This window comes from Falco peregrinus, chromosome 3 (assembly GCF_023634155.1).
Source record: "Falco peregrinus isolate bFalPer1 chromosome 3, bFalPer1.pri, whole genome shotgun sequence".
Classification (NCBI taxonomy): Eukaryota; Metazoa; Chordata; class Aves; order Falconiformes; family Falconidae; genus Falco; species Falco peregrinus.
This window is the reverse complement of record NC_073723.1, coordinates 48,148,747-48,173,688: the sequence shown is the minus strand read 5'-3', so window position 1 is coordinate 48,173,688 and position 24,942 is coordinate 48,148,747. Positions and strand designations below refer to the sequence as shown.

At 41.4% G+C, this 24,942-nt stretch overlaps 1 protein-coding gene and 1 long non-coding RNA gene across 3 annotated transcripts in view; one reads left to right on the top strand and one right to left on the bottom strand.

Moving 5' to 3' along the window:
- The window catches only part of TGS1 (trimethylguanosine synthase 1), a 29,100-nt gene extending 10,400 nt beyond the window's left edge, over positions 1 to 18,700 (top strand). The window contains exons 7-13 of one of the 2 annotated variants that reach the window (XM_055800269.1): positions 42 to 213; positions 1,620 to 1,974; positions 2,906 to 3,079; positions 4,025 to 4,168; positions 5,469 to 5,687; positions 6,794 to 6,870; positions 17,930 to 18,700. In XM_055800269.1, coding sequence (XP_055656244.1) covers positions 42 to 213; positions 1,620 to 1,974; positions 2,906 to 3,079; positions 4,025 to 4,168; positions 5,469 to 5,687; positions 6,794 to 6,870; positions 17,930 to 18,046 — 1,258 coding nt within the window. In that variant the 3' untranslated portion in view covers positions 18,047 to 18,700. The remainder of the gene's footprint in view (positions 1 to 41; positions 214 to 1,619; positions 1,975 to 2,905; positions 3,080 to 4,024; positions 4,169 to 5,468; positions 5,688 to 6,793; positions 6,871 to 17,929) is intronic. The other variant, XM_055800270.1, reaches the window with a different exon arrangement.
- Positions 1,987 to 5,501, bottom strand: LOC129784168 (uncharacterized). The gene is made up of 3 exons (XR_008746604.1): positions 5,365 to 5,501; positions 4,422 to 4,587; positions 1,987 to 2,408 (listed from the first exon to the last, which is right to left on the bottom strand). It is a non-coding gene; the product is annotated as an uncharacterized LOC129784168 (long non-coding RNA).
- Positions 18,701 to 24,942: the final 6,242 nt, after the last annotated feature.

Sequence of the window (24,942 nt, the reverse complement as noted above, 5' to 3'; positions counted from 1 at the left end):
GTTTTTGTTATTTTTTGGTGTTTTTTTTTTTTTAATTTCAGGTATGGCGGAATGCCAGATTTCACCCACCGAAGTGTGCAGTACTTGGAGAAAAGAGCAAAACTCAAGTCCAAATTCTTAGATATGCGCAAACCAAGGAAGAGCAAAAACACACACATCTTCTTTACAGAGGAATCTGAAAGATCTTGCAAAAAAAATAAAACTTTGAAGAAGGTAGGGTTAATTGTTAGTGTTGCTGTAATTCATAGATTTATCTACTCCCTTAACTGTGGTTGAATTATGAAAATGAAAAAAAAAATTGCTCAGACTAGGTGGCATTTTTTAAGTGTCAGTTCTGTTTTGGTTTGATTTTTTCCCCTGCTGAGGTGGAGAGTGGTTAGGTTAGGGTTGATTCGGAAAGGCATTGGTGGTCTTTTGCCAGTCTTATCAAGAGGAATGTGTGAGCTCAATGGCAAAGTTATGTGCAGGTCATTCCCAACACCTGGGTGCATCATTCCTTTAGAGCTGTGTAGGCTGCTATAGTTACTAAAAGCATCTCTGATTATTTAAAGTGTGTGTGAGGGCATTTGTTAGTGCTGGCATTTCAGCAGTGAGAGAAAAATGTTTGTATAGGTCGGTGTATTTCATGGAACTCCATGTTCTTAGTAATTTGTATCAACACTTTTGCTTACACCTCTGCCTTTTTTGTTTTCAGTTACAACTTTATGCTTTTTTTTTTAACTCAGAAATTCGGAATGGCTAGAAAAAATTGTTCACTGTATATTTTTCTTTATTTGAGGCTCTTTAAAATCTGTTGCCTCAGGTTTTCAACATTACTTTACCTTCTGGGATGCTTGGCATTCCCTAACACCCAAGTGCAAAACACTGTTTTCTGGTGGTGACAGCACATACTGTGTTGAACTCCAGTTCCTTTGCTATAATTTTTGATCAGAGGCTTGACCATTGCCATCTTGTACCCAAGGCTAGTATAGTTCAAGGGCAACTTTAATAGTGCGAAGAAAAAAATGTACACATTTTCTCAGACTTTCTGGTAAGGAACTGCTTCAGACTTAGTGCCACTTAGAGGAACTCGAACGCACATGCCTTTGAAGGGTTTGGACTAGTGTCTGCGTGTTGGTTAGGATATAATGTTGAGCCCTCTACTGTGCAGCAGAACCCTTTAGCACGTTCACCGTTTGGTACATCTTAAAGATGAGGCAACTAATGAATGAAGGCAATTTTACCTGTTTATGCTAACCTGAAAGGCAGAGTACAGGTTCTCTGAATGCAAGTCGGAGGAAAGATGGTTAATTAAAAAGTGATAGTCTTGATCATCTGTGCTTTGGCAGGTCTATTTGTAGTTCAGATATTACTTGAGAATGATTTACTGTATTTATCGGTCAGTTTTGTAGACTTTCTGTTTTGCAGCTAGCTGGTATGTAGTTTCCAAAGACAACTTGTTTCCAACTGTTGTAAAAGGAGCACAGTTAACCTGAATGTTTTGACTCTGGATATTTCAAAATACGTGTGGTAGAGAGTGCATGCATGGCAGGTGCTTTTGAACTTGTAAGGCTTTAAAACTGTGCTCTTGGTAGCTTGGGTTAACAACTCTAATCATCTGTGATATTTGACAATTGTAGGTGGAAGAGTTCCTAAAGCGGGTTAATAAACCTGGGGAGGAAGCCACATCCCAGACAGCCTTCCCTCAGGATGTGGTGGAGGAGGCATTGTCCATGAGCAGCGACTCAGAGGATCAGGAAAGCGTTACTGTGGCACAGACTGTGACACTGAATGCTCAAAACCAAAAGCCACTGTTGTCCAGTGTGGCCTTGACAGAACCTGGAGGGAGTAACCTCGAGGAGGAAGTGCAGGACACGGCAGCGAGTGGCTCTGATGGCCAGGGTGCAGGGAGGCAGGAGCGTGGCTCAGGGCGGCAGCTCGTCTCTCTGGATATTCCTGATTATCTCCGGGTAGAGACAGAGGATGTCAGCCAAGGTACGTCAGTTTCCTACAAACTGGAAATGAATTGACAGTGGGCTTAACACTGATTTCCCAAATTACAGCACTGTGTGGTATTTATTATGTTTAGTCAAAGAGACTTGTTAGGTCCAAGGGGTAATGAGGCCAGTTGAGAGCTGTGCTAGTGGAAGTAGCTTATTCCTGGAGCACCAAAATCCTAGGTCTTGTCTTTAATATTGGCGGTATTTATTTATAAACAGTCATTGTTGATCCTAGACGTGATCTAACAGGTCTCCAGTTCACATCTTTTTTTCCCCTGTGAGGATGAGGGTGATTAACTTCGGGTAGGTGCATAGACCGCCAGGCTTTGGGTTCTCAGTGCACATTGCTGAGCTTTGGGGAGCATGTGTTGTTAAAATTATTTTCTGGGAGAAAAAAAATATCTGTACGATGAACTTTTCTATTTGGCACTGTAAACAAAGGAAAACAGGATTACTTGGATTTCTACATATAGTTTAATCCTTCCTACAGTAACTCAGTTATGTTAGATTTCTATTGTAAAGCTCTTGTCTATATTGGTTCTTACTCCTTATTTGTATAAAAGCATTAAATTGGTCTCTGATCCACTTGTTTGTTTATTATATAGAGTTTATTGCCATCAGTTGAAAATGATGGCTGTCCTGTTAAGGCTCTTAAATAATGGGTGGAGTGTTGTGGTTTTGGGGACTGTAACTAATACCTGTTAGGTAACACTATTCCTTTGAAATATAGGATGCTCTTTTTCAACTTAAACTGCTAATCTGCATAATCTGCAAACAGTAATAAAGGACATGTAGCAGTTGTCATGGTTAAACAGGACAGCTGTGTTGTTAAACATGAGCATCTTGCATCTTAATTCTCCCCTACCTACCGATTACATTCTTAGCCTACAAGAACAGTGATTGTTAACTTTTGCAGTGTCTTCCAGCTGTAGATGAAAAAATTACGACAAAGAAGAAGGGGAAAAGAAGGAGAAGGAGGAATAAAATTTCACTGGGAGCTATACCTGCTGAGATTGCTGCTGATCTGGATCTGGCCAAGTACTGGGCACAGCGCTACCGGCTGTTCTCTCGGTTTGATGAGGGAATTAAACTAGACAGAGGTGTGTTGAGTACAAAGTGCGCCGACTTGTTCGTGTAAGATGCATTTAACCTGTGGCCCTTCTCACAGGTTATTATCAGCTTTCTTATAAGAGGAGCATTACTGAGTGCATTTGCACTTCTGGATAAGTTCCATCTGCCAGCAGGCAGGCAAACAGAAGTCTTGGACTTCATTAGAGTTTCCAGCATGGGACACCCCTGTCTGCAATAATCCTGATGCTTGCTCAGGATCACACTGTACCCAGATTATGCTTGGTCAAGACTCTTTCAGAAGCTTGATTACATTTCTCTATATTTATATTTTATAAAATAATTTTGTGAGACTTCCAAATATGCTGATGGATCTTAAGTTCTGTTCTGTTTTGTTCTGACTTTCAGCAGTCACTTTCAAAGTTATTTATTTCCATGTTTACGTGGAAACCACTTCCAAACCATAAATTTATAGGTAAAGGAGGAATTAGGATTACTACTTTTTGTATCTTGTGGTTGTTGGGTTTGTAAGCCTTTCACTTCTGATGCACTCCCACATAAACATGTAGGTTATTTGGCAGACTGTATTTATTGCTGTAAAGAAAATAATGTCGGACAAGAGAGAATATAATTTTAATTTTATCTGTTACAGAGTGTAATCATGGTGTATGAGGTTTTTTCATAGCTGTCTCAGTGGACTTGTCCTTGAGAAGCAAGAATCCTCAGCATCAAGTTCAACAAAGCATTTACCAAGATTCAGGCATATCTGTTTCCTTCAGTGAGACTGCTTGGCAGATTGCTGGACTGACCAGAGTTTATCATCTTCAAAGCCTGTATTTCCTGGTCAAATGCACTAAGCCAAAAATGTTGGGATTAACACTAAACGTTCCATTGTGTTCAGGGGTTGGTTGGTTGTTTTTGATTTAGGTGACCTTGAAACAAGAGGCAACAATACGTTTCTTCCCTTTCCTTTGCAGAGGGTTGGTTTTCTGTTACTCCTGAGAAAATAGCTGAGCATATTGCCATCCGAGTTAGTCAGTCATTCAACTGCGACATCATAGTGGATGCGTTCTGTGGGGTTGGAGGAAACGCTATTCAATTTGCGTTGACTTCAAAGAGAGGTAAGCAGTTGTATATAGTGTGTTATTTTGTTTCTTCAATCTTCTTCCCTAAACATTTGGGTGTATGCACTTTGTTTGCTGATTTTTATTCTTTTTTCTATGTTTCTGAAGCAACAGAGCCTTTTTATGCTTCGTCAGACTCACAACATGAGGCTTCTGTTTTTAGAAAGGACATACAAAACTGCTTTTCTGTTTCAAGTCAGAGTTGGATTTGTGTTGTACAAAGTTATTTTTATGTGGCATAGTAACTTACCTGTGAGATGCCCTGATAAAGGTTGAGTTATGTTTGCAGCACTGACATGCAGAGACACCACAAAGCTGCTGCTTTTCCCAAGTCTGTGTATGAGATTAATGCCAGGTCTGTGTACTCAAAAGTAGGTTGTGTGCGAATAGCACTTAAAACACTTGAGTGAGATCACCTGCAGGTGCGGCAGAACCAAATACAGAAAAGTGATTGTAATATTAGGCTAAGATCCTGTTGCCAGCTAATGAAATTACAGTGAAGCATTGGGAGTGCTTTCTGTAAAAATATTGACTACTTGGTATTCCTCTACTCATGAAACAGTGTGGTAATACCAGCTCATTTAATGCTTCTGAGTAATTTCTGAGCAAGACATATGGTAGTTTCTACTGCATTAAACTTGGTAGGTGGTGATCCATTCTATAAAAAGCCAAGTGAAATTTAGAGAGTATTTGTATTTCCTGGCTAAATGTTTATTTCTATGATTATGTACTGACTTTTTTTAAACTCGATTTTCAGTACGTGATCAGCCACAGGCAAATGTTTATCCTTAACAAAGGAGAAGAGTAAGTTTCTAATTTACATAGTTTAAGCTGTCAGACTCCTGCCCAGATGGAAGTGAGGAGGACTTCCATCCTCTTCTGCTAAAAGGTGGACAGCCTTACTTGTCCACTGCTGGAGCTGAGATGGAAGATTGTCTTGGCAGTAAAACTATGACTGCCAAAAGCTAAAAGATTCCCAGCTTTGGAACAGCAGCTGAGCCTTCCCAGTCGTGGCTGTGTGGCTTCCCTTGCTGGTTTGTAAATGCAGCGGTTCTGCTCTTGGTGGAATCTCTGCGCCTGCCACACAAGGGCAGGTGGTCCTCCTCTGAGGAGCTGTAGCTTCTTGTCTACCGTGAGCTACAAAACTGAAGTGGTGACTCACCACCCAACAGTAAATTATAGACATGGCTTACCTGGTGGCTGCAGAAGAGCACCTTCCTTCTGAAATGGCCGTTTGGTGGTCGGGTGGCATTCACCGCTCACGTTAACCCGTGCATTTGCTCTCTTTCATTTGCAGTGATCGCCATTGATATCAATCCTGAGAAACTCAGTCTCGCACGCCACAATGCTGAGGTGTATGGTGTGGCAGATCAGATAGAATTCGTGTGCGGAGACTTCATGGTGCTGGCTGCCGACCTGCAGGCAGATGTTGTGTTCCTCAGCCCACCTTGGGGGGGGCCTGACTATGCCACTGCTGAAATCTTTGATATCCAAACCATGATTTGCCCAGACGGATATCCTTTCAAAGTTACACGTTGTGATTTTCAGTCATTTACAAGCAGTTCTCTTTCTTCTCCCCCTCTCTTGACACGGGCTTTGCATGTACGTTTGGGTGACTGGGGATGATATGACCAGCAGCTGAAGAGCCCAGATGTACCACATTTTGTTTAGTCCTCTTCCCCCAACCTCAGCTATATGACTTTGACCACCTAAAATTAAATACTTTTATTATAATTTTTTGTTTTTAAAAAGTCAGTTACTTGTAAAAGTAAAAAATGCTTCAGAGAATTGTAGTAGGTTCTTAATTTCGAGCATTACTTCAGCAGTTTTAACTCCTTTATATTATTTTATTAAAATACTCTGAAGTAATAGCCATGTGATCTGTATATATAGGTAATAATTATTTATGTGAGCTATGACTTTGTCATTAATTCCACTTTTTAATTGTTTTATAAAAAGGTATATCTTATTTTAAATATCTGACTCAAACTATTCTTAATCATAGCACCTGCCTATGACTTGGGAAACCACAGAAGTGTGCGAGCAAAATACTAACCCTTTAATTAATGTATAAAATTCCATACTAACTTAACAGTGGTATTGAGCACTCATTCATCTGGGAAGGTGTTAGCATAATAGTTTCATCAAATATGAAATGTGGTGGGAGTTCCCCCCCCCCCCCCCCCCCCCCCCAAAAAATAATCTCAGTTGTTTCCTTTTTGGCTAAAATGTAGTCGTAAGAGTAAGGAAATCTTTGCGTGCCTGTGTGAGAAAAGATTCCACAAAATGGATTAGAAAACAAGTATCAAACCAACGTACTAGCTATACACTGCATTCAAATTTCTCAGATTATTGTCTGTAGTTCAGCTCAACTTTCTTTAAAAAGTGAGGTGGTTTGGGTTTTTTTTCTGCTTTCTAGGGTGGTAATGGTGAAATAGAGTTTCTGCATTTAAACAATATTAATTTGTGCATTTTAGAAGAGTATCTAATTCACACACCCAGAAGGCCAGCTGTAATTTAATTGCATAATAATTTAATTTGGGACATACTTAGAAAATTAATTAATATAAAGCAACTTCTTTTTCCCCATTCTTGGTTTTTTTCCTTTACTGGCTTCAACATTTGAGATTTTCAGGCTCTCAAAGAAGATCACCAACAATATTGTGTATTTTCTACCTCGGAATGCTGACATTGACCAGGTGTGTTACTGGATAAGGGTTTGGTAATTACAAAAAACTTGGCTGGCTTAAAACATAGGTATTATAAACACAAACTCAAGACTTTTAAATCTGTTCAGCTGAATGTGGTGTGTTTTTTTAGGTTTGTTTGACCCTTGTGTTAAGTGATTTCTACGTTTGCAGTACTTTTGATATATTTAGAAATGGGAGTAGCAAATTATTTCCATCATTTTGATACTGTTCCTTCATAAAGCAACAGATTGGAGGTTCTTATAGAAGATCCAAAGCTAGTAGCTTTCTTGAGTGCCAGACAGATACATCACTATAAAAAAAAAAAAAAAAAAATTGAGCTCTTACTATCTGATAAGCTGCTGAGCTCCTAATTTTTCGTGGCTTTCACTTCATGCCTGAGTTGCAGGAAATCACTGTACAGCCTGCAATCACTGCTATCACTGATTAGTAGATAAGAAACAAATGTCATGCTACCAGAAGTGGTACCGATGCTGTGTAAACAAGTGTGTGGTTCCATATGGGCTGCTTGCATTGCAGTGATTAGATAGTTAGATGCATCACTGACTCGATAAACACACTATTTGTTTCACTGGTCTGGAGTTTTTATATTAGCGATTATTTTTTTTAAAGTAATTAGATGACTGTAACAATTCCCCTGGTTTAGTTTCTATGCTATTTACATCTTGTAATTTTTTGCAACAAAGGGAGCAATGAGATGTTCTGCTCACCTGCAATATGCTGCAGAACTTCCCAGGATTATTTCCTGCTTTTCCAAAAGCTGTGTCTGATACTAAAGCAGGCAAGGTCTCAAGCCACATGGTGACTTGCAGAATCCTCGGTGGCAAACAGCTGGCTTGAGAAACAGGCTGAAATTCACATGGGCTGAGTATTAGCACCCTATGAGACAGTACTATGCGCAGCACCATTTGTACAGGGGGTGATGATTCAGTTTCATTTTGTGTTCCAGGCTGGTGGAATGTCAAAGTGGCTTATGAATCTTTGAACAGGGACCTGAATTTTAAGCAGAGTTTCTCTGGTTTCAACTTCTAACCACTGCATTTCATCAATTATTTCATTCCTAGAATAAAGAATGACCTTACCAGGTTTCTGCTGTGCTTATGAGCACTTTTTACTGGATTTTTAAATGGACAAAGGCATCTGCATTTCTCTTACGTTCCCACAAAAGCATCTAAGAGTACTGCCCACAGGCCTGCACCTATTCCTACAGAAGAGAGCTTGGCACCCCTAGTTGTTGGGTTAGGTGTCTTGCCACCTCCTACGTCTTGGTCTGATTGGCTCTGAATGTTGTTGATGTGCTCTAAGTGTTCCTTGATGGACATCCACAGGTTTGCCTTTACACAAATGGCTGAAGAGTAACTGCTTTTGCTCAAAAATATGGCTTTGTGATCATGGGTTTGTTGTTAGAGGCACATGGCTATAGGCCTGGGTTCTGTTCAGTTGTCCAGGCTATGGGCTACTTTTGGGAAGATAAGTTGGCTCCTCTTGCCTTTCTCTAGAGATCATGCCAGCGTAAGAAAAAAAAATAAAGGCTGATGAACTGAAAGCTGGGAAGGAACAAGTAAACCTAGCCCACTGTTTAGGGAAACATAGTCTTAATTCTGGGTAGACAGAGGTGTGTCAAACGTGGCTGTTCCAGGGGTGACCTTAGTGGATGCTCTGGTCCATAGAAGACTGGTTATGGGTTTGGCTGCCATCAGCTCTGGCTATATTTAAGAATGAAGTTTCTGAATTTGCTGCCACTACACTTCCAGGGCTGTGAATCCCCAGAAAAAAAAAGATTTATCATTGAAGGTCTCTAATGGTTAGTGCAGACAATTGTCTTCTCAGTTTGCGCATGGCTTTGCACAGTTCTCATCCATCTTACCTTTCTTGTGGACCGGATAGGGCAGCTTCTGCTGCAACAGCTGCCTTGGCAAGGGCCTGTGGATGCCACTGCTAGGGTGTAATGGTGTAGTTTGCCTTGTGAATGTAGGCCATAAACTCCAGGGGCCTGTAAAAGCTTGACGAAGTAAATCTTAAACATTTCGTGCAGGAGACAAATACCTGAAAACTGTAGCTTGGATAAGGCAATATTTGCTGAACAGGTTATCTGATGCCTTAGACTTGAATGGAAACTTAAAAACCTGAGTTTGATTTGTAGTAACATTACTCAGGCATGTAAGATTTGGCTCTTCTGTGTCCTCAAAAATTAACTCTGTGTGGTCATACACATATGTAAGGCTTTTGGAGATCACTTAACTTCTAGAATAGGTGGTCTAACATCCTTAACGTGAGGTGACAGTTGTACTCTGTCTCTTGTCTCTTGTTGACTGGCTTGAATCTACAACCGAGGTGTGCTTGTGTGCTTACTCAGCTAAATTTGATTTAGAAGCTGACTTAATTGCCACTGCAAACCTTCATAAAGATGATACACTGACTGTAAGCCAGTATATCAGTGCAAGTTTGCTTGTCTGATAGTGATCTCAAGCAGAAGTGGAAATAAATGCACAGCAGTTAGAAGCAACCTTACAATAAAAATACTGTTTAACCTTTAGTTAAGTTGGTGCAAATTGAGTGGAAAATACATGCTGCTTTTTACAGTTAGATAGCTAACATACAATAGGGATCCTGCTGCTGGTGTGAAAGCAGGTGGTAGATGACCTTACCTAGCTGTGTTGGAGGACTGGGTTGCCTTATTGGTAGGCAAGACATCCAGCCTTGTTCTGCATGATTTTATTGCAGAACCAGTGCTTATTATGTCTGCAGGCGCAGCCTTTTCTGTGTAGTCAGCCTTGTAGAGAGAGATGGGGTTCTTTGAATTCCCTTAAAAAATTCACCGAGATTAGGTGGAGGAGAAATGATCTTCTGTACTTCTGCCTCGAGAGGGAGCCGCGAACCAGTGGAATATGGTTGGTGCATTTACAAGAAACGTGAAGTAATTCCCTTACTTGCATCAAATCTCCTTGTTTACAAGTGTGTACTTGCTACAAAATTTGTAAGGTCAAATCAACCTTCCAAATGTTCTTTCTACTTAAGGAATAACCATGAATTATTATACATATATACACAGGTGTGTACACCTACATAAAAAAAAGTTTTCTTAATAGTGCCTATTATGTAGCTCATGTGTGACACCCTTGTTGATACCCATCTATTTGCAGCATCTTTTTATCAGAGTCTTTTATTCCTTTTAAGGTTTTTGCACATCCTTAAAAAAAAAAAAAGGGGGGGGGGGGGGGGGGGGGGATAAGAAAGAAGTTGTAGAAACTACCAGTCAGAAGTATATTAGTACTGCTTCAGTTCTGGGGCGCTAAACTTCTATTTGCCTGCCAGTGGTGTTTTTGGAAAGCAAAACGAAAAATTTGATCTACTTAATTTTCCACAAAATAGGAAAGAACTAGAAATCACTGTTTTAAATAGGCTTTCATATTTAAATTGAAATTACACCACAGCAAAATGAAGTGAAAACACTTGATAAATACTTTGGTAGCTGAAAACTGTTCTTGCCTTCTATGAGAATGGTACTAATTTAAGCTGATGATATTAAAAAAAAAAAAAGTGTATGAACACACATGCCTTGGCAAAATTTGGATGAAAATTAATTTCTTCCCCTTGCTTTGCTGTTGAATTACCCTACTGGCATCTGGGAACCTGCAGTCAAGGAATGCTCAGCCTTCCCCAGTATCCTTCCAATTCTTGGCTGGTTCCTTTCCACCAGATCAAGGGGAAGAAAGCTGGTCTCTGCAGGAGATCCTACATTTAGGTCTTAATACTCCAGCAGAATTTAACAGAGATCTCCATGAGTGACTTGAGAAGCAACCGTGTTGAAACACAATGATTAAATGTTGTTATGAAGTGTTTAGCAAGCTGTGCTCTGTCTCACTGTGCTGAATGGGAGGGTTTACTCACCTCGTGGACCAGGACTCATCCCAAGAAGCCCAATCTCTTGCACAAACTGTTTTTCTATACCAGATAATACTTCTATATGTTAGTATTTGCAGCAGAGGAGGAGGAGCAGCCTGGGATTTATTGCTCTTAAGACCTTCTTAAGGGTGGAATAGCTTCTTTTCTCCTCGTGCAGAACGCATACTTGACTGCGTAAGATACCAAAACATCTCCTCCTATGTGTTCACCTACTAATGTAGTGATGCTCCAGACTTTTTTTTTTGTAAGCCGTGTGAGTGCTGCCACTGAGGTATTGTTCTCTCACGGGTGGTCAGAGTGGAGTCAGGCTGCGTGATGAGTCCCCCCAGTAAACTGATGAGCCTAAAATGTTGGTGACCTGATACGTTGCGAGACAGCTGACCTTATTGGCTTCCTTACCAGCCTAGCCAAGTGTGAGAGATGGAGTACTCAGAAATCAGGAGTTTATTACCCTGACCATGGATGGTTAACTGCTCAGATACTGTATTGTGCATCAGTGATTATCCTAAACTTCTTCGCTGTTCCTTGAAGACAGTCATATTCTACAAATTTACAGATAGTGGTATAATTCAGAAACAGATTTTTCTTTTTTAGCAAAAAGAAAATCTTATATTTATTTACCATGGGATTATCTTTTAAGTCTCTCTGATTTTTAGCTGCTGGAAATGTTGCAGATTTAACATCTCGAGCATACAGTAATGCAATTTTTGATTTTGCATCGTGTGTTAGTATATCAAAACAGCAGGATAATGGAGGCCAATTTTCAGATAACATTTAAATCTTTACGATCCTTACAGCAGAGAAGGCAAATCTATTAGAATAGTGTTGGTCTACCCTTAAGTCCAAATACAAGTGACTTTGCTAGTTGAAGAAGATTCTGAGAGTAAAATGGCCAGTTATTATTAGATTTGAGAGCTTTTTGAGTTAGAAAAGTTTTGCCCTATCCAAGATCCAGCATGTAGCAAGAGGAAGAAACAAGACAATTTGAGAAGTATTTGCCACTGTCCAGAAGCTTCTCTCTGTGTAGGCGAGTTGAAGCTTAAATACAGGTTACTAGGAAGGATATGACACTGTGGCTTTGCTCAGTGACAGCCACCATGTTGTGAAGTCACATCATGGGCCCTATTAACTTCCTCTACAGTTTTGGCACTGGCAGGCTTCTTGGTGGTATGGGGTATGAGAAAAACTAATTTTAAAAAAAAAAAAAAAAGTGTCAAGACCTTGTTGAAAGTGAATGACTGAAAAAGCAGCCCCTCTTCCAAATGTGAGTCTACCGCACAATCCACTGTTAATACAGTTCCAGTTTCATAAACAGGAACTGGTTTATTTATTGAAACAATGCCTTTTCCTGTTAGAGTTGCTATTAAATTTCTGCAAAATGCCCCCTTTTTCAGGCAGTTATTTTTAGCTCTTATGATAGTATAGGGTAATGGAGGGAGAGAAGTGCTTCTTTTTGGGTAACGTGTCAAATAATATTCTTTCTTTTAACCATGTCTGAGTAGTATTTCTTCATCAAACCATATACAAGGTTTTACACTTCAGAATTGAAGTAAATTCCTAACATAAATTTGATGGTTAAGAGAACTATTAATTGTTGATTGCTATCCATGTCAACCATAATTCTGTAAATTTGACAGACCAAACAAGATACCTGTGTTTAAAATTACGAGCAGAAAGGCATGACGGGCAAAACATTGTCAGGTTGATGGGGTTTTTTAGATGGCTGCAGATAACTTAACAGTAAGTCACCTGCAGGAGGTGGTTTTCCATGTCCATAAAACCTTAGAGAGCACCTCAAGGGTTTTAACTTAAGCCTGTGCAAAGGAAAATGCCTTTCTGTCTTAACTTTCAGTCAAGACTGGGGTTTTTTTTGAACATTAGTCAAGACTGTAGCACTGCAGCCTGCGTTCTCCATGAACACATCATTCTGATGGATGAAAGAATTTTCAAAAATATCTGCGTCCTTTAAAGCTTGCTGAGAGGGGGAGCCGATCCAGCTTTTGAGGAGCATGGGACAGTGGGTGTACTTGCCTGGGGGTGCAACAGCAGTGGCATTGGGAGGATGCGCTGTGTGAAAGCAGGCATGTGGTGGACGTGGTGCAACATTTCACAGATATGTGGGAGATCCAGTGGGAAGTGATAAATGCTGCGCACTAGCAAGGTGTTCACAGGCACATGCTCTTCCGTTTATATTATTTATGGTATTCTCCCATGTAATTCCTACCAGTTAACTGGAACTGTATATTGGGATTGTAATGCAAATTTGCAATCTCTTTCCACTTAAACTAGCTAGTGATTTATTTGTTACCAGCCAGTTTGTAGTTTCACCCATTATGAGCTGACCTACCAGCAGTCTGCTTGGTGTTGTATAGGTTTATAACTCAGTCCCTGCTATGAAGATCTTACAGGCTGCATTTATTTACTCAGAATACTGTGTTTTTAAAAACAGAAGCAGCGTGGGAGGCTGGGAAAGGTTTACCTTAGTCTATCCGCTGTTGATAATTTTTTCTATTTTTTTTTTTTTAGCAGTCACTTTTCAGACCTCTTCCTGTTTATTGAAAACTTTGTGTGCATCTTTACTATTTGAAGATTTGATGAATGGTGCCAAACTTCAGAATTTGGGTAGATTCATGGGTTTGGGTTTTGGAGATGGTTGGGTTTTTTGTTGTTTGTGATAGCTATGCCTAATTTAGTGAAATTTTACTGTTGTTGGAGCTTGTACTATCCTAAACGTTTGTGTCTCAGATCTGGCTTATATTCCAAATGCTGCCAGAAGATACAAATTACCTTTTGTTCCTTGTCAGTGTGTTGGGTGATTCCCTAAGCCTAGAATTAAGGAAAGTGTTCTTGACCTTCATAGTCATAGAAAGAATACACATCATGCAGGTACTTTTCTTTTTTTCTTCCTTTTGCTCCCACCTAATCTTTGTTGTCCATTTTGAGAGAATCTACAGTTAGACACTGAAGCGTTGTTGTCTGCAAGTCTAGTGCCTGGATGGGAAGATGCTTGCTGTATTTCTGTTTTTAAAGTCCAGTTGTTACAAATGACTGGCCAATGAAGGGGAATGCAGAGATGGGTAAAACTCGTTTATTTGTTTTCATTCTCTCTGGTGTCATTCAGAGAACATAAAATCATACCAGAGAGATCAGTTTGATAAAAGAATATATGGTAACCTCTGTGAATTAATAAACTTGGCGGGAGGCAGACTAGTAAAAATACCACTGGTCCTGTTCATTTAGCTGTGATCTTAGACTGGAGGCCTAGCCAAATGGGACCTGCCAAGCAACATTGTGTTTATTTAGGAGTAAATATAACAGTGAGCAAAGCAGGGAGTTGAGAGGCCAGGCAATGAGTTCAGATTAATTTGATTGTATTTTTGGGATACTTGAATGTTAGGGGAGCTGGCAGGTAAAAGACACTGGTTGATGTGTTTTGGAGGCTGGTAATTTCTAAGTGAACATAATTGCTTACACTTCAGCTGTGACTATCATGTTAATAATGGCAACTTTTACACTGCCCACTTTAAACTCAATCTGTTTGCAGTCCTTGATTAAAAGAAAAAGCCAGAAGATACCTCCAGTATCCAGACACCTCTGGACTTCAGTCTTCCTACAGCTCGTAGCACTTGAATACTGCATTATAGTTTGCCTACCTCCAAGCTAAAGAAAAAAAAAAATCTCTGGCCTGTCAAAGAGTGGCAGCACTGCCTTGGCAGTGGCATAATTCACTTGGAGGCCTGTACATTTTGAAAAATTCTTTCTGAGAGCATTTTGTTTTATTACATTCAGTGTAAAGAGTACCATTGCCTTTTTTTTTTTTCTGGGAGAGTGGGATATTTTTTTCCCCCCCTAGCCTTTAGATTGGTTGCAGGGGGAAGAGGCTCCTCTTTTTACTAGTGTCCTGTAAGATTAAATTTAACACAGTATTCTTGTGTGACTGCCTATCAAGCCGAAAAGCTTGTATTTCTTATACCCCAGAAGTTTCTTGGAGTGGGGAAAAAAATTATGATAAGCTTTTTATCCACAGTCACCTTAGTTGGTGGCTGGAACAGATAGGAATTCCTTTACTAAAGGAATTTCAGTATGATAAAGAACCTGCAAGGCCAGCAGGAAAACCAGCGAGGTCAAAAAGGTACCTGAACTGTATAAGGCAAGTTTCCATCTTCAGCAGCTTGTGCTCCTGAAGTAATCTTCCGTGTTTGTTTCCCTTTACTTATCTCTCTTCGGATGTCTCCTATTTTAAACTTGAGATCAAACCTGCTGGCTACTTTTTTAATGCTCTGTGGCAGTGTCTAGTTGTCAACTATTTCCATCAGCAGTCGCTGAACTGGAGGATGAAGCATCCAGGTGAGAGGGATGCAGGGAGGCATTAAGAGAAGCTGCATCCTTTGCTGCTGCCCAGGGAGGTGTGTGGCACGTGCAGAATTACCCAGTGCAACAAAAGCAATCTGCCCACCTGAGTATGTGGGTTTGGGCTACAGAACAAACCAGGATGAGGAGAGTTGCCAGCTGGAAATCATCATATTTGCACAGGAAAATGCAAAATAAGCGAATACTGGACTAGTCCAGTTTTTAAAAGAAATTAAGAAGCTTTTCTGTATTCACCGTTGTAGCTTACTGCAAAAACAGGAGATGTGTGTTGGTATTTTTAAAAATAGGTGAGCACCTTTGCTTTTCTCAAAGCATCGTTACTCAGTCTGCTGTTATTTTTAGAGGGTGTCCCTCCACCAAACTGGCACCTTTCTGAAGAAGCTTGGTATGTGGCAGCTTTCCCTCATTACACAGTTGGGGCTGAGTGAGCCCTTCTGAGGAAAACTTGGCAACTCCTACATAATTAAATTTGCAACCTCCAGCAATTTACAAATAAGCATCATCACAGAGGATTTGCATCTCTCTCCTCTGAATATTGGGGGGGGGGGGGGGGGGGGGGGGGGACGGTGAGGAACATGCAGTACCAGATCCGTCCCTGTGGAGCTTACGCTCCTGTGTGCTTATTTAGGTTTTTGTCACCTTTGGGTTTATCAAATACTTTTAGTAGTCGTTAGAAATTAGTCTTGGTTATCCTGGATTTAACAAACTAGACCCAGCATATCTAACTTCTCAGGTGACCTTCAGTGGATGCCACCCCTCAGCAGATGAGCAGCATTTGCCTGCACTGCTGTGGAAGCATTTTGCTTTACTTCTAAGAGAAATATTTAGTAAACACTTGTGTTTAATGTCAATGCATTAGTCATACTTAAATATCGTAGTGACACCAGTTGTGTGCTGAAAATGGGAGTATGTAACCCCAAGACAGTAATTTCAGTATTCCTATATCAAGTTGACTAATGCAATTAATATTTGAGAATACTTAAACAACATTGGCTATAAAGTGTGAAGTCTCTAACGCTTTTTGGAAGGAACTTTCCAGCTTTCTGTTCATAATAAATTAAAAGTATGAAATTACATGTCTTCCTAGAAAAAAATATGGGTAGCCCCACAATGTTAACTTCTTTTAGGATTTCAAGTAAGAAAAGATAAGTTGTAAAATTAACATTCCTGATCAGTTGCCAATTTCAGATTCTTTGTGCTATTTATAAGTCAGCCAGCTTCTGCTTTTTTACTTAAGTGGCAGGTTCCTCTTTGACAAGAACGAGGAGATTTTTTTCCTATTAACATCAAATTGAAGGATGAAGAAACCGCTCATGCTTCTGTTTTCATCTGCAGAAACAAAAAGGGAGAAGGAAAAAAAAAAACCCAAAAAAACAGAAAAGTAAATGCTTGATTTAGATAAGTGTAGTAATTTTCTGGGCAAGTTAATAAAAGTTCACAGTATAATTTAGATTAATCTGTTATTTCCTTCTGCTAGTAGGCTGGTTTTTTACTTACAGTAAAACAGAGGAAGTTCAGCATGTTTATATTTAAACCTGCACTACAGAGTCAAGTCTCAAAGGAGTTTAGAAGTGTTAATAGTGCAACCTGAACTTTTAGGTTTCAGCTGCGAGTATCACAGACTTCTTGGTTTGAAGATCAGTTAAAATCTGCTGCAGGCTTGCAGACCTTGATCGCTTTGTCTGCTCAGGAAATTTCCTTGCATAGGGAAATACAGAAATAGCTCTCCTGCAGCAGGCAGGGAAAACAGCAGCAGGGAGCAGAACTGTGGAGCAGGGATCCCCACTGTAGCACAGGTCCTCGGGGTCCGTGATGGGGGGGCGGAAAGCAGTCAATGCTTGGTTTTAGTGTTCTCTTCCTTCCATCTGTGCAGTCTGTCCCGGTGAGAGATCAGTAACTTGTATGGCTGTCATCCCTCAGAGGGGTCATATTAGCCATCGTGGAGAGGAGAAAGTATTGTTGCTTCAGTCTAAAATGCAAAGTCCGCTGCAAAATGTTGTCTGTAATCATTAAGCATTAAAGGTGTGCACCGGACTCAGTCAACAGAGCGTGAACAGTGAAATTCGCACTCCAGTGATCGTAAACACGAGAGCTGGGGCCGGTGCTGGCTGAGGGGCTCTCCCTGCCTGCAGTTACTCAGCTGCCTGCAGCCTTACCCTCAACACTGAGACTCCACTGAGCATGACACCTTTTTGTTGTTGTTCTTGCAATAGCAGCAACAAAAAACTGCAGTTGTTTTTTGTGAGCTTTTCTGCCTGTTTAGTTTTCGGTGATTGTCATGTCCCCTCCACCCACACACACACACCCCCCGCTGGCCCTCTTCACTGCAACCTTTATGCTTTGGTCCAGGATTTGGTTCTACTCTTCCCCCCAAACTTGGGGGTTTGACACTTTCACAGCACACTTTACAGCTTGCTTTTTGCCACCACTGGGTGTCTCAAATGCCAAATACCCTCCAAACCGGAGTCTACCGTATCTCTCCGCAGCACCACGGCATGTGGAACCATGAGTGTTTATCTTTAGTTCTGAAGTCCTCTTATTTTCATGACTTGGGGGGAGGGGGACTTTTCAGTCACAAGAAAGCTATGAACGACTTCTGTGAGTAAAAGGAGATATGGAAAGGGAAACCAGAGGCATTAGGTGCCAAGGACTTTGTCACCAATATTAAGAGCAAAGATGTGTTTTATGTGATATTTCATGAATGTATAAAATGTTTGGGGGTTTGCCTCTTATTTCCTGTGCACTGATTGATTTGCTTTTTGTTCTTTTTCAGGTGGCTTCCTTAGCAGGGCCAGGAGGGAAAGTTGAAATAGAACAAAATTTTCTCAACAACAAACTGAAGACGATAACAGCTTATTTTGGTGATCTAATAAGGCATGACATCTCCTAAAATCTGGATTCTTCCAAACCCAGCCTCCCTTACTGCTGCTTTGCTTAAGCTTTTGTACAGCTGGCTGGTCAAAAACGTCTTAAAGTAATTTTCTGCTTTAATTTCTGTTTACATAAATTTGTACTGTTTATTGCTGCTGTCAATAAATGTTTTATAATAATTTTGACAAAATTGTAAACATAATGGAGCTGTAGGAAGAAAGGTCTTTATAAAATGCAGTCTTGCAAGGTTCTCCAACTATTGAAAAAAACAGTTGAAGAGGAGTTCGGGATTTGCAGCTCTCACGTGTGCTGCTTCTGTAATTAATTGCTCTGATTTTGAGCATTCAGAGGGTCAAAAAGAATAGCCTGAAAGCCACCATGTGTCAAGAACTGCTGTCTGTGCTTGAGAAACAAAAGTGCCTGAACATCAGGTGGAATTTGACAGTCAGGTACACCACCAGAGGTTAACGTCTGGCTACATGCTCACTGGGACACCTTTTTGAGTTTTCTTTGTAGGATGAAGGTCCACGCATTTTGCACGGTGAGTACTCCCTTGTTACAGGGAGAGAGCAGGGCGTGTGTGTGGCTGGCAGCAGGCCTCTACCCTCTGGCTTTTGTTACTGATTTTTTTCCTCCTTGTGAGCTCTCTGTTACAAAGATATGTTGAAGAAACCTTCTGACTGGAGGTTTGTCTCAATAACCAAATGGGTATGTGTGTGTTCCCCCTCTGTGACCCTTTTGGATCCTTGCATAGGGTTTAGGAAGGGTAGAGAGAACCCCGCTCACCCTGGGAAGGGGTCTGTGCTCCTACTCGGGGGTTTGGGGGGGAAGAGTGGCTTTTGGGTACTTCTCCAAGCCGAAAAAGAGGCAAGCATCTAAGGGCATGGGTGTGGTACTCTCACTAAAATGCACTTATGGTAGGTACCCAAGAGATACTTTGAGTAAGAGTGTAGCAATACAGTTTGTAAGACAACAAATTAGTGCTTCTCCTCAGCTTGGAGGGCAGCAGAGACTAAGCGCTAAACGATGCATTAGTGCTGACAAACAAAACTACAGAATAACCAAATAAGAGTTGTTTTTTTTCTTTTGCCCCTGTAAAGAATGAAATCCAACTCCTCAAATCAGTTGGGAGGTCGAAGTGTTTGTGTGTGTATGGGATGTTAAAAAACACATATGCAACCTGACTCAGTGCAGGTTTGCAATGCAGTGAAATAGCACTTGAGAGATAATTTTTTTTTAACTTTACTGTCCATCCAGTACCAGACAAGTGCTGAGCTCTTAAAGACTGTTAACATCCATGCTTCATGTAAGGCGTTTTGGATTACTTTTAAGAATTTGCATCGCTGTGATTTGCCACTTTACTACAGCAAGGAGGAAGTGCTGTGATAGTGCCAGCCTCTGTGTCAATATTTAAAGGGAACCATAAAGGAAAGAAAAATTACCCCCTCTTCAGTATTCCTTAAATGTTTGCTACTATGAGGCAGGGGAGGTTGGCAAGAACGCTAGTATTACAGGAGGTCCAAACCTACTGTAGCAGCGGTGCATGAATGTAATGATGCTGTTAAACTTTCTCTGCAAGCTACTAAAAAAACCTGAGAGGGTCGTGAGGCCAGTTGAATAATTTATACTGTGTATGTCACAGTACTCTGTACACTAAAATTCGGATGTATTGGGCTTATTGCTGCTTACTGAAATACCATTGTCTTATTCTTTTCCTCTTTCCCTCGCTAAAGTTGAGTAGCTTTGGAAGCATTTTGCGGCCTTGCTGGTGCTGCTTCTGTAAAAGGAGGGTCTGTGGGGGAAATACCAGTGAATTTACTTTTACCTTCAGGGAAGTAGTCTGATTTTGTTCAGTGCCCAGTATCCAAAATGTGGAGGCTGAAATAGGGCAGAAGAGGTACAACATTTACTGGTTTAATGTTTATTTCCAATATGATGAACATACTGGTAAAAAGGAACGATTATCAAAGGTCGCTGCTGAGCTTTGCAAACACATGAGGCACCAAAAGCAGAATATCCTTGTTCATGGCTGTTCCTCTCTGTAACCCACAAGTACGATACAGCTTTAAGTCAGAATACACTCTGCTGGGTTGTGATACGTGTTCTTGCACAGAACAGGTGAAGTTCCCCAGGGCTGTGAATCGGTCAATCTGTTAAACCTAAAATAACATCTACAAGTATTTTTACTCTGATGTTCGTGATTTCAAGCAACAAACACCTCATGGAGGACAGCTTCATTCACAATATGAGGTTTTTGTAGAGCATTCTGTTTTATATCGTAGGAAAAAAGTTAACATGGGCTGAGACACAGTTAAATTTCTAGACATCTCATGCCCAGAGTTTTAATAGGTTTTGGGGATTCAAGTAGTATTTTGCATATGATACATTAGGCTACAAAGAAGTTATGTTGCTCGTAGAGGTTTGGTCTTTTACCAGTTTTGAGCCACAGAATAAGCTGTAGGAAAAACACAGAGGTGTTTGGTTTGGTTTTTTAACTAATATTTGAACTAAATGCAATAAGTACATACGGTTTTATACTTTCCACTGTGCTTTTGAGCTCCTGATTTCTTAGGTTTATCTTAATTAAACCCAATATTAAACCAAGCCTATCAGGGTTTTTTTCTGGTGCTTGGTATGAAGAGAAGTAATGGAACATGAAGCTGAAACAAGTGTGTTACAAGGCTGAAGCCTAATTGCAGGTTCAAGGGGACCTCAGCAGAGCATCAGGGCTGAGCAACCGTCTCTTCGTGGCAGGACAGTTAGTGTTGTGCCCTTCTCTGAAGGAGGCCTCACTAGTGTTGTGATGAAAAATCACTGTTCCATGAAGTTTTAATGTACAGGTTTTAGAAAATCTTCCCCAAGTGTAGTGGTTCTGAAATACCATCTGGGTCTGTATGTGCAACTTGGGGGTTATATAAACAAATTACTGTTACACCACAGTGACCGTAGTAACATTTAGAAGAGGGAAACCCCATAAATAGCAGAAGGAAAAAATTACTTGCAGGAACTCATTGAACAAATCAGTAGAAAATTGGGTCATTTTCACTTGGTTTACTCTTCTGTTTTCACGTGTCTCATACTCACCCTTTGCTTTAACTGTCCTCCCTTCACATGCAAATCGTCCCACCTCCCAATACCAAGGAGGGTAATCCTGACACACTTAGTGTGAACTAAATTACCATTGCTAGTATAGCCTTTCCAACAGAGATATCTTAGTATTCCTGCCACTGGAATATCTTGCTGTAGTCCAGAATACTTAAAAAAACCCATAAAAACAGTTCCTTTTCAGTGGCGAGGAAGTTTTAGATTTCTGTACAAAATTTGTACAGAACAAATATTTTTGCAAGTGTATGGTGTAGTGTCGGAGGACTAAATGCTCTAAAACCAGGCTTGAAATTGATTCAGACCCTCTCCTGTTCCAGCTGTCAGATGAGGAAGCTGTCAAGCAGCCCAGCTCCTCCATTGGGGCAGAACATTATCCATACACACGCTCTGGGGAAGTACTTGTAAGAGTGATGCTGTGTTGATTCAGTTATGTGAAGTCCCCCAAATGCCCAAAATAATTCATACCAAAAAAACCCCACCAAACAACAACATTAAAAAAAAAAAAAAGTTTTAGTGGGGAGGCTGCAGTTAGTCATGGTTAGCTGAAAGGAAGCAACAGGAATGGCAAAACCAGCTGGAGCGATTGAAGTGTGGAGATTTACCCAAGGAGTGAAAATCCCAGCTGCAGGCATGCAGGCAAGGGACAGGAGAAAAGGCTGTCTGCAAACAGGGCTTGTCCACCCCAGGGTTTGGTTTCCACCTCTACTCAGCATGGCCCTGTGGTGTCTCTTAAAGATGCCCAAAGCTTTGGTAGTGCCTAAGTGATGGTGTGAGTATGGCTGTTGCCCAGGGGCAGAGGTGGGGAGGGCAGCAGCCCACCTGGGAGCTGTGACAGCAGCTGGGCTCTGCTCAAGGGTTTCCCAGCTGAACGGCACACACGGCTCTGCAAATCACCCCCTGCAATGCCCCTGCTACCTAAGAGTTGGCCCCGGACTTCTCCATATAAAGACCCAAGGATTGGTGTCTTTAATACATGTGATCACAGGGTAACCTGGGTGTCAGGGAGCATGGTTTTGCCATCAGCTTCTTGTGTGCCCTTCTTCACATCTCATACGAATGCATTTTCTGAGCTCTTCCTTTCGGCACGTCTCTGAGGTCTTGCCCCGTCACCTTGTGATGTTCCAAAACCAGAGTGAGATTCAAAGCGCTTCCCAGCAGCACAGGCTTCACTGAAAACCCGAAATGTTGCTCTGGGTTTCTGGTTCTCAGACCGCTGAGGAAAAAAAAATGCTGTTGGAGGCAGTCTGGGTTTGGTGACGGTGTGATCCTTCCTGTCTCTGTGGCTCAACTAATTTTCTTCCTTTTTCTCAAGGCTGCGCTGCAACCTTCTTGCGAAAACCTTGTGGTTTGTTAGAAGAGTGCCATGGCATCACCAGAGCTTTAGCGCTGTGTAAACATGAGTTAAGAGGCTCACAGTGCAACTTTGGTGTATTGGGAGTAATGGAATAGCTTTCCCCAGTCTTTTATCCAAAAAACATGGCCAAAGAATGGGCATCAAAGATGATATTCACTGCATGGTTGGTGCAGGTTGAATAAATACGTTTTTCGTATCAGTGCACCGCTACCTAGAGCTCTGGGGGTTCTTCACATTGTCACAGTGTCAGGCAGTGATGGTGACAGTGGCAAGAGCTTTTATGAAATGTGGTATTATGATCTGACAGCAAAACCCCATCCTAAGGTATTCATTAAATTGTTCCAGGTGCCAGGACAGCCTATGATTATGTCAAACGGGAGCAAATTGTGCAGCCTGCTCTCCCGGTGCACACGCACTTACTCTGAAAGTCTGCCCAGGAATATTAAACACAGACAGCTTTGTTCAAGAAAACTCCAAACTGGCAGAGCCCATCGCCCCAAACAGTCACCCAGGGGGGGCTGCCAGTGCCAAAGCCTGTGCCGGTGCAGGAATGATATCCACGGATACAGGTCGCAGCTGGGCTGATCCAAGGGCTTCCCTTGGACATCAGGGTGTTTGGATGTTCCCAACAGGCACAATGTTATCTGCAGCTCAGGCTCGGATGTGTACTTTTGGAAAGCAATGGTGCCCAAACCAGAAGCTGGAGTTCCCCAAGAAGCAGCTGTGCGGGGAACCCCTGGATACAGCTCCAGGAAGTGCCTTTAGCGTGGGGGTTTGGCACGAAAAAGCCTGGTTCTCCCATGAAAAGTGAGTCTTGTGGAAGTTCTTCACCTAATACTGAAATTGCCTGTCAGGGTATTAATTAACCCTGTCTAGAAGAGGTTCAGGTTAGAGAACAACCTTTGTGGTCATGTAATACAGAGCGGGACGTCTTACACGAGCAAGGGCTCCCCGTGGCTCAGGAGCGAGCCACGTACTGGGAGCAGGACGGAGCACAGGGCCCATGGAGCCGTGTTCAGGCTGCAGAGCTGAGTGCCTGGATTGTAGGTCCTGCAAGACAGACTGCTTGTGTCCACTTCTGCCTCTTGCTGCCAAGTTTTGTGACTTTTCTGGCAGTCTTTTGGTTTTTTTCTGCAGCTTGTAAAGAGCATTGTATGAAAAATACCCCAAGCTTTCATCTAAAAAAATCTAGTCCTTGCAGTTAAAAAAAAAAATAAATAAAAACAGCTGACACAAAAGCAAGACCTGGATGCATTATAATAGTTCAGAAATCAGATAAGAATGTCCAAAACCTATTTTGCAATTGCTTTGTAGGCAGGTCCATCTCATGCTTTGGCCTGAGGCATAGGAATGGAGAGAGGCTGACATGATTCTTTAGCATTTGGGACTAGCAATGCTGCTTGTCTCTGCTGCTGCTGATTTATCAGCTTTTTTAGAGAATGGGGCATTTATTTTAAATGTTAAAGTAAGAAATAGTCTGGCTTCTTGCACATTTATTTTCTCAGTTCATGCAAAAAAATGACCTAATCCAAAAGAATTGTCACTTGTTATAAAAATTCAAAGTGGAGAAATCATTTAATCTCTTTTCAAGTAGAAAAGCAATTCACAAATGAACATGGAGGCTGCGGAATCAAGGTCTGCCACGAGAAATCCAATTTGGCCAATTTGGCAAAATTAACACTGCAGTTAGCTGGAAATTTGAGCTATGCCCGCATAGAAGACTTAAAAACCCCTAGAAGATTCATGATCTCAACTCAGCCCAGAGGAGGAACAAGTGGTGAGCAGCTGTTTGGCAGCCATAAACCATGAGAGAAGTGAACCTGAGTGGCCAGCCTCAGTGCGCATGGGCAGACACGATACGTGGTGGGGATGAGGGACCTGGGAAAATGGCCAGAAGACATGCCAGGGAGCGGTGGGTCCCAGCTTGGGAACTCAACTGCTTTGGTGAGAAATAAAAAGAGCCAGAATTTATAGATCACAGTTTACAGGTATCGGGCCTTGGAGAACGTTCGTGAGTTTTAAGAGAGAAAGAAAAAGCAGATTGTCGTGCCAGGATAGTGCATGTGTTTGAAGGAATGCCTGGGAGCAGAGCTGGATTACTGCACAGGTTTGCTGAGGCTAAAGACACCTTGCACAGCAGGGCCATCGTGAGCAAAGAGGAATGGCAAAATCCATGGCAATTTGCTGTAACTTAGATAAAGCAGTATTAAGGAAAGATCAGATTCCTGCTGGAGTTCAGGTTAAGCAAACACTGCCTCTTCCTTTCCTCTCTTTGTCTGCCATATGAGTTTCATATTGCTTTTTGGGCCATGCAGGGAACTTTGTTTTTCATTTACACGAGAAGAGCAATCTGATGACCTTGGTGACAGGTATCAAGTCATGTTTTTGAGACTACACGCTGAGCAGCAATGCTAGGATCCCCACCAGCAGTATCATTTTGCATAGCTTATCCCAGA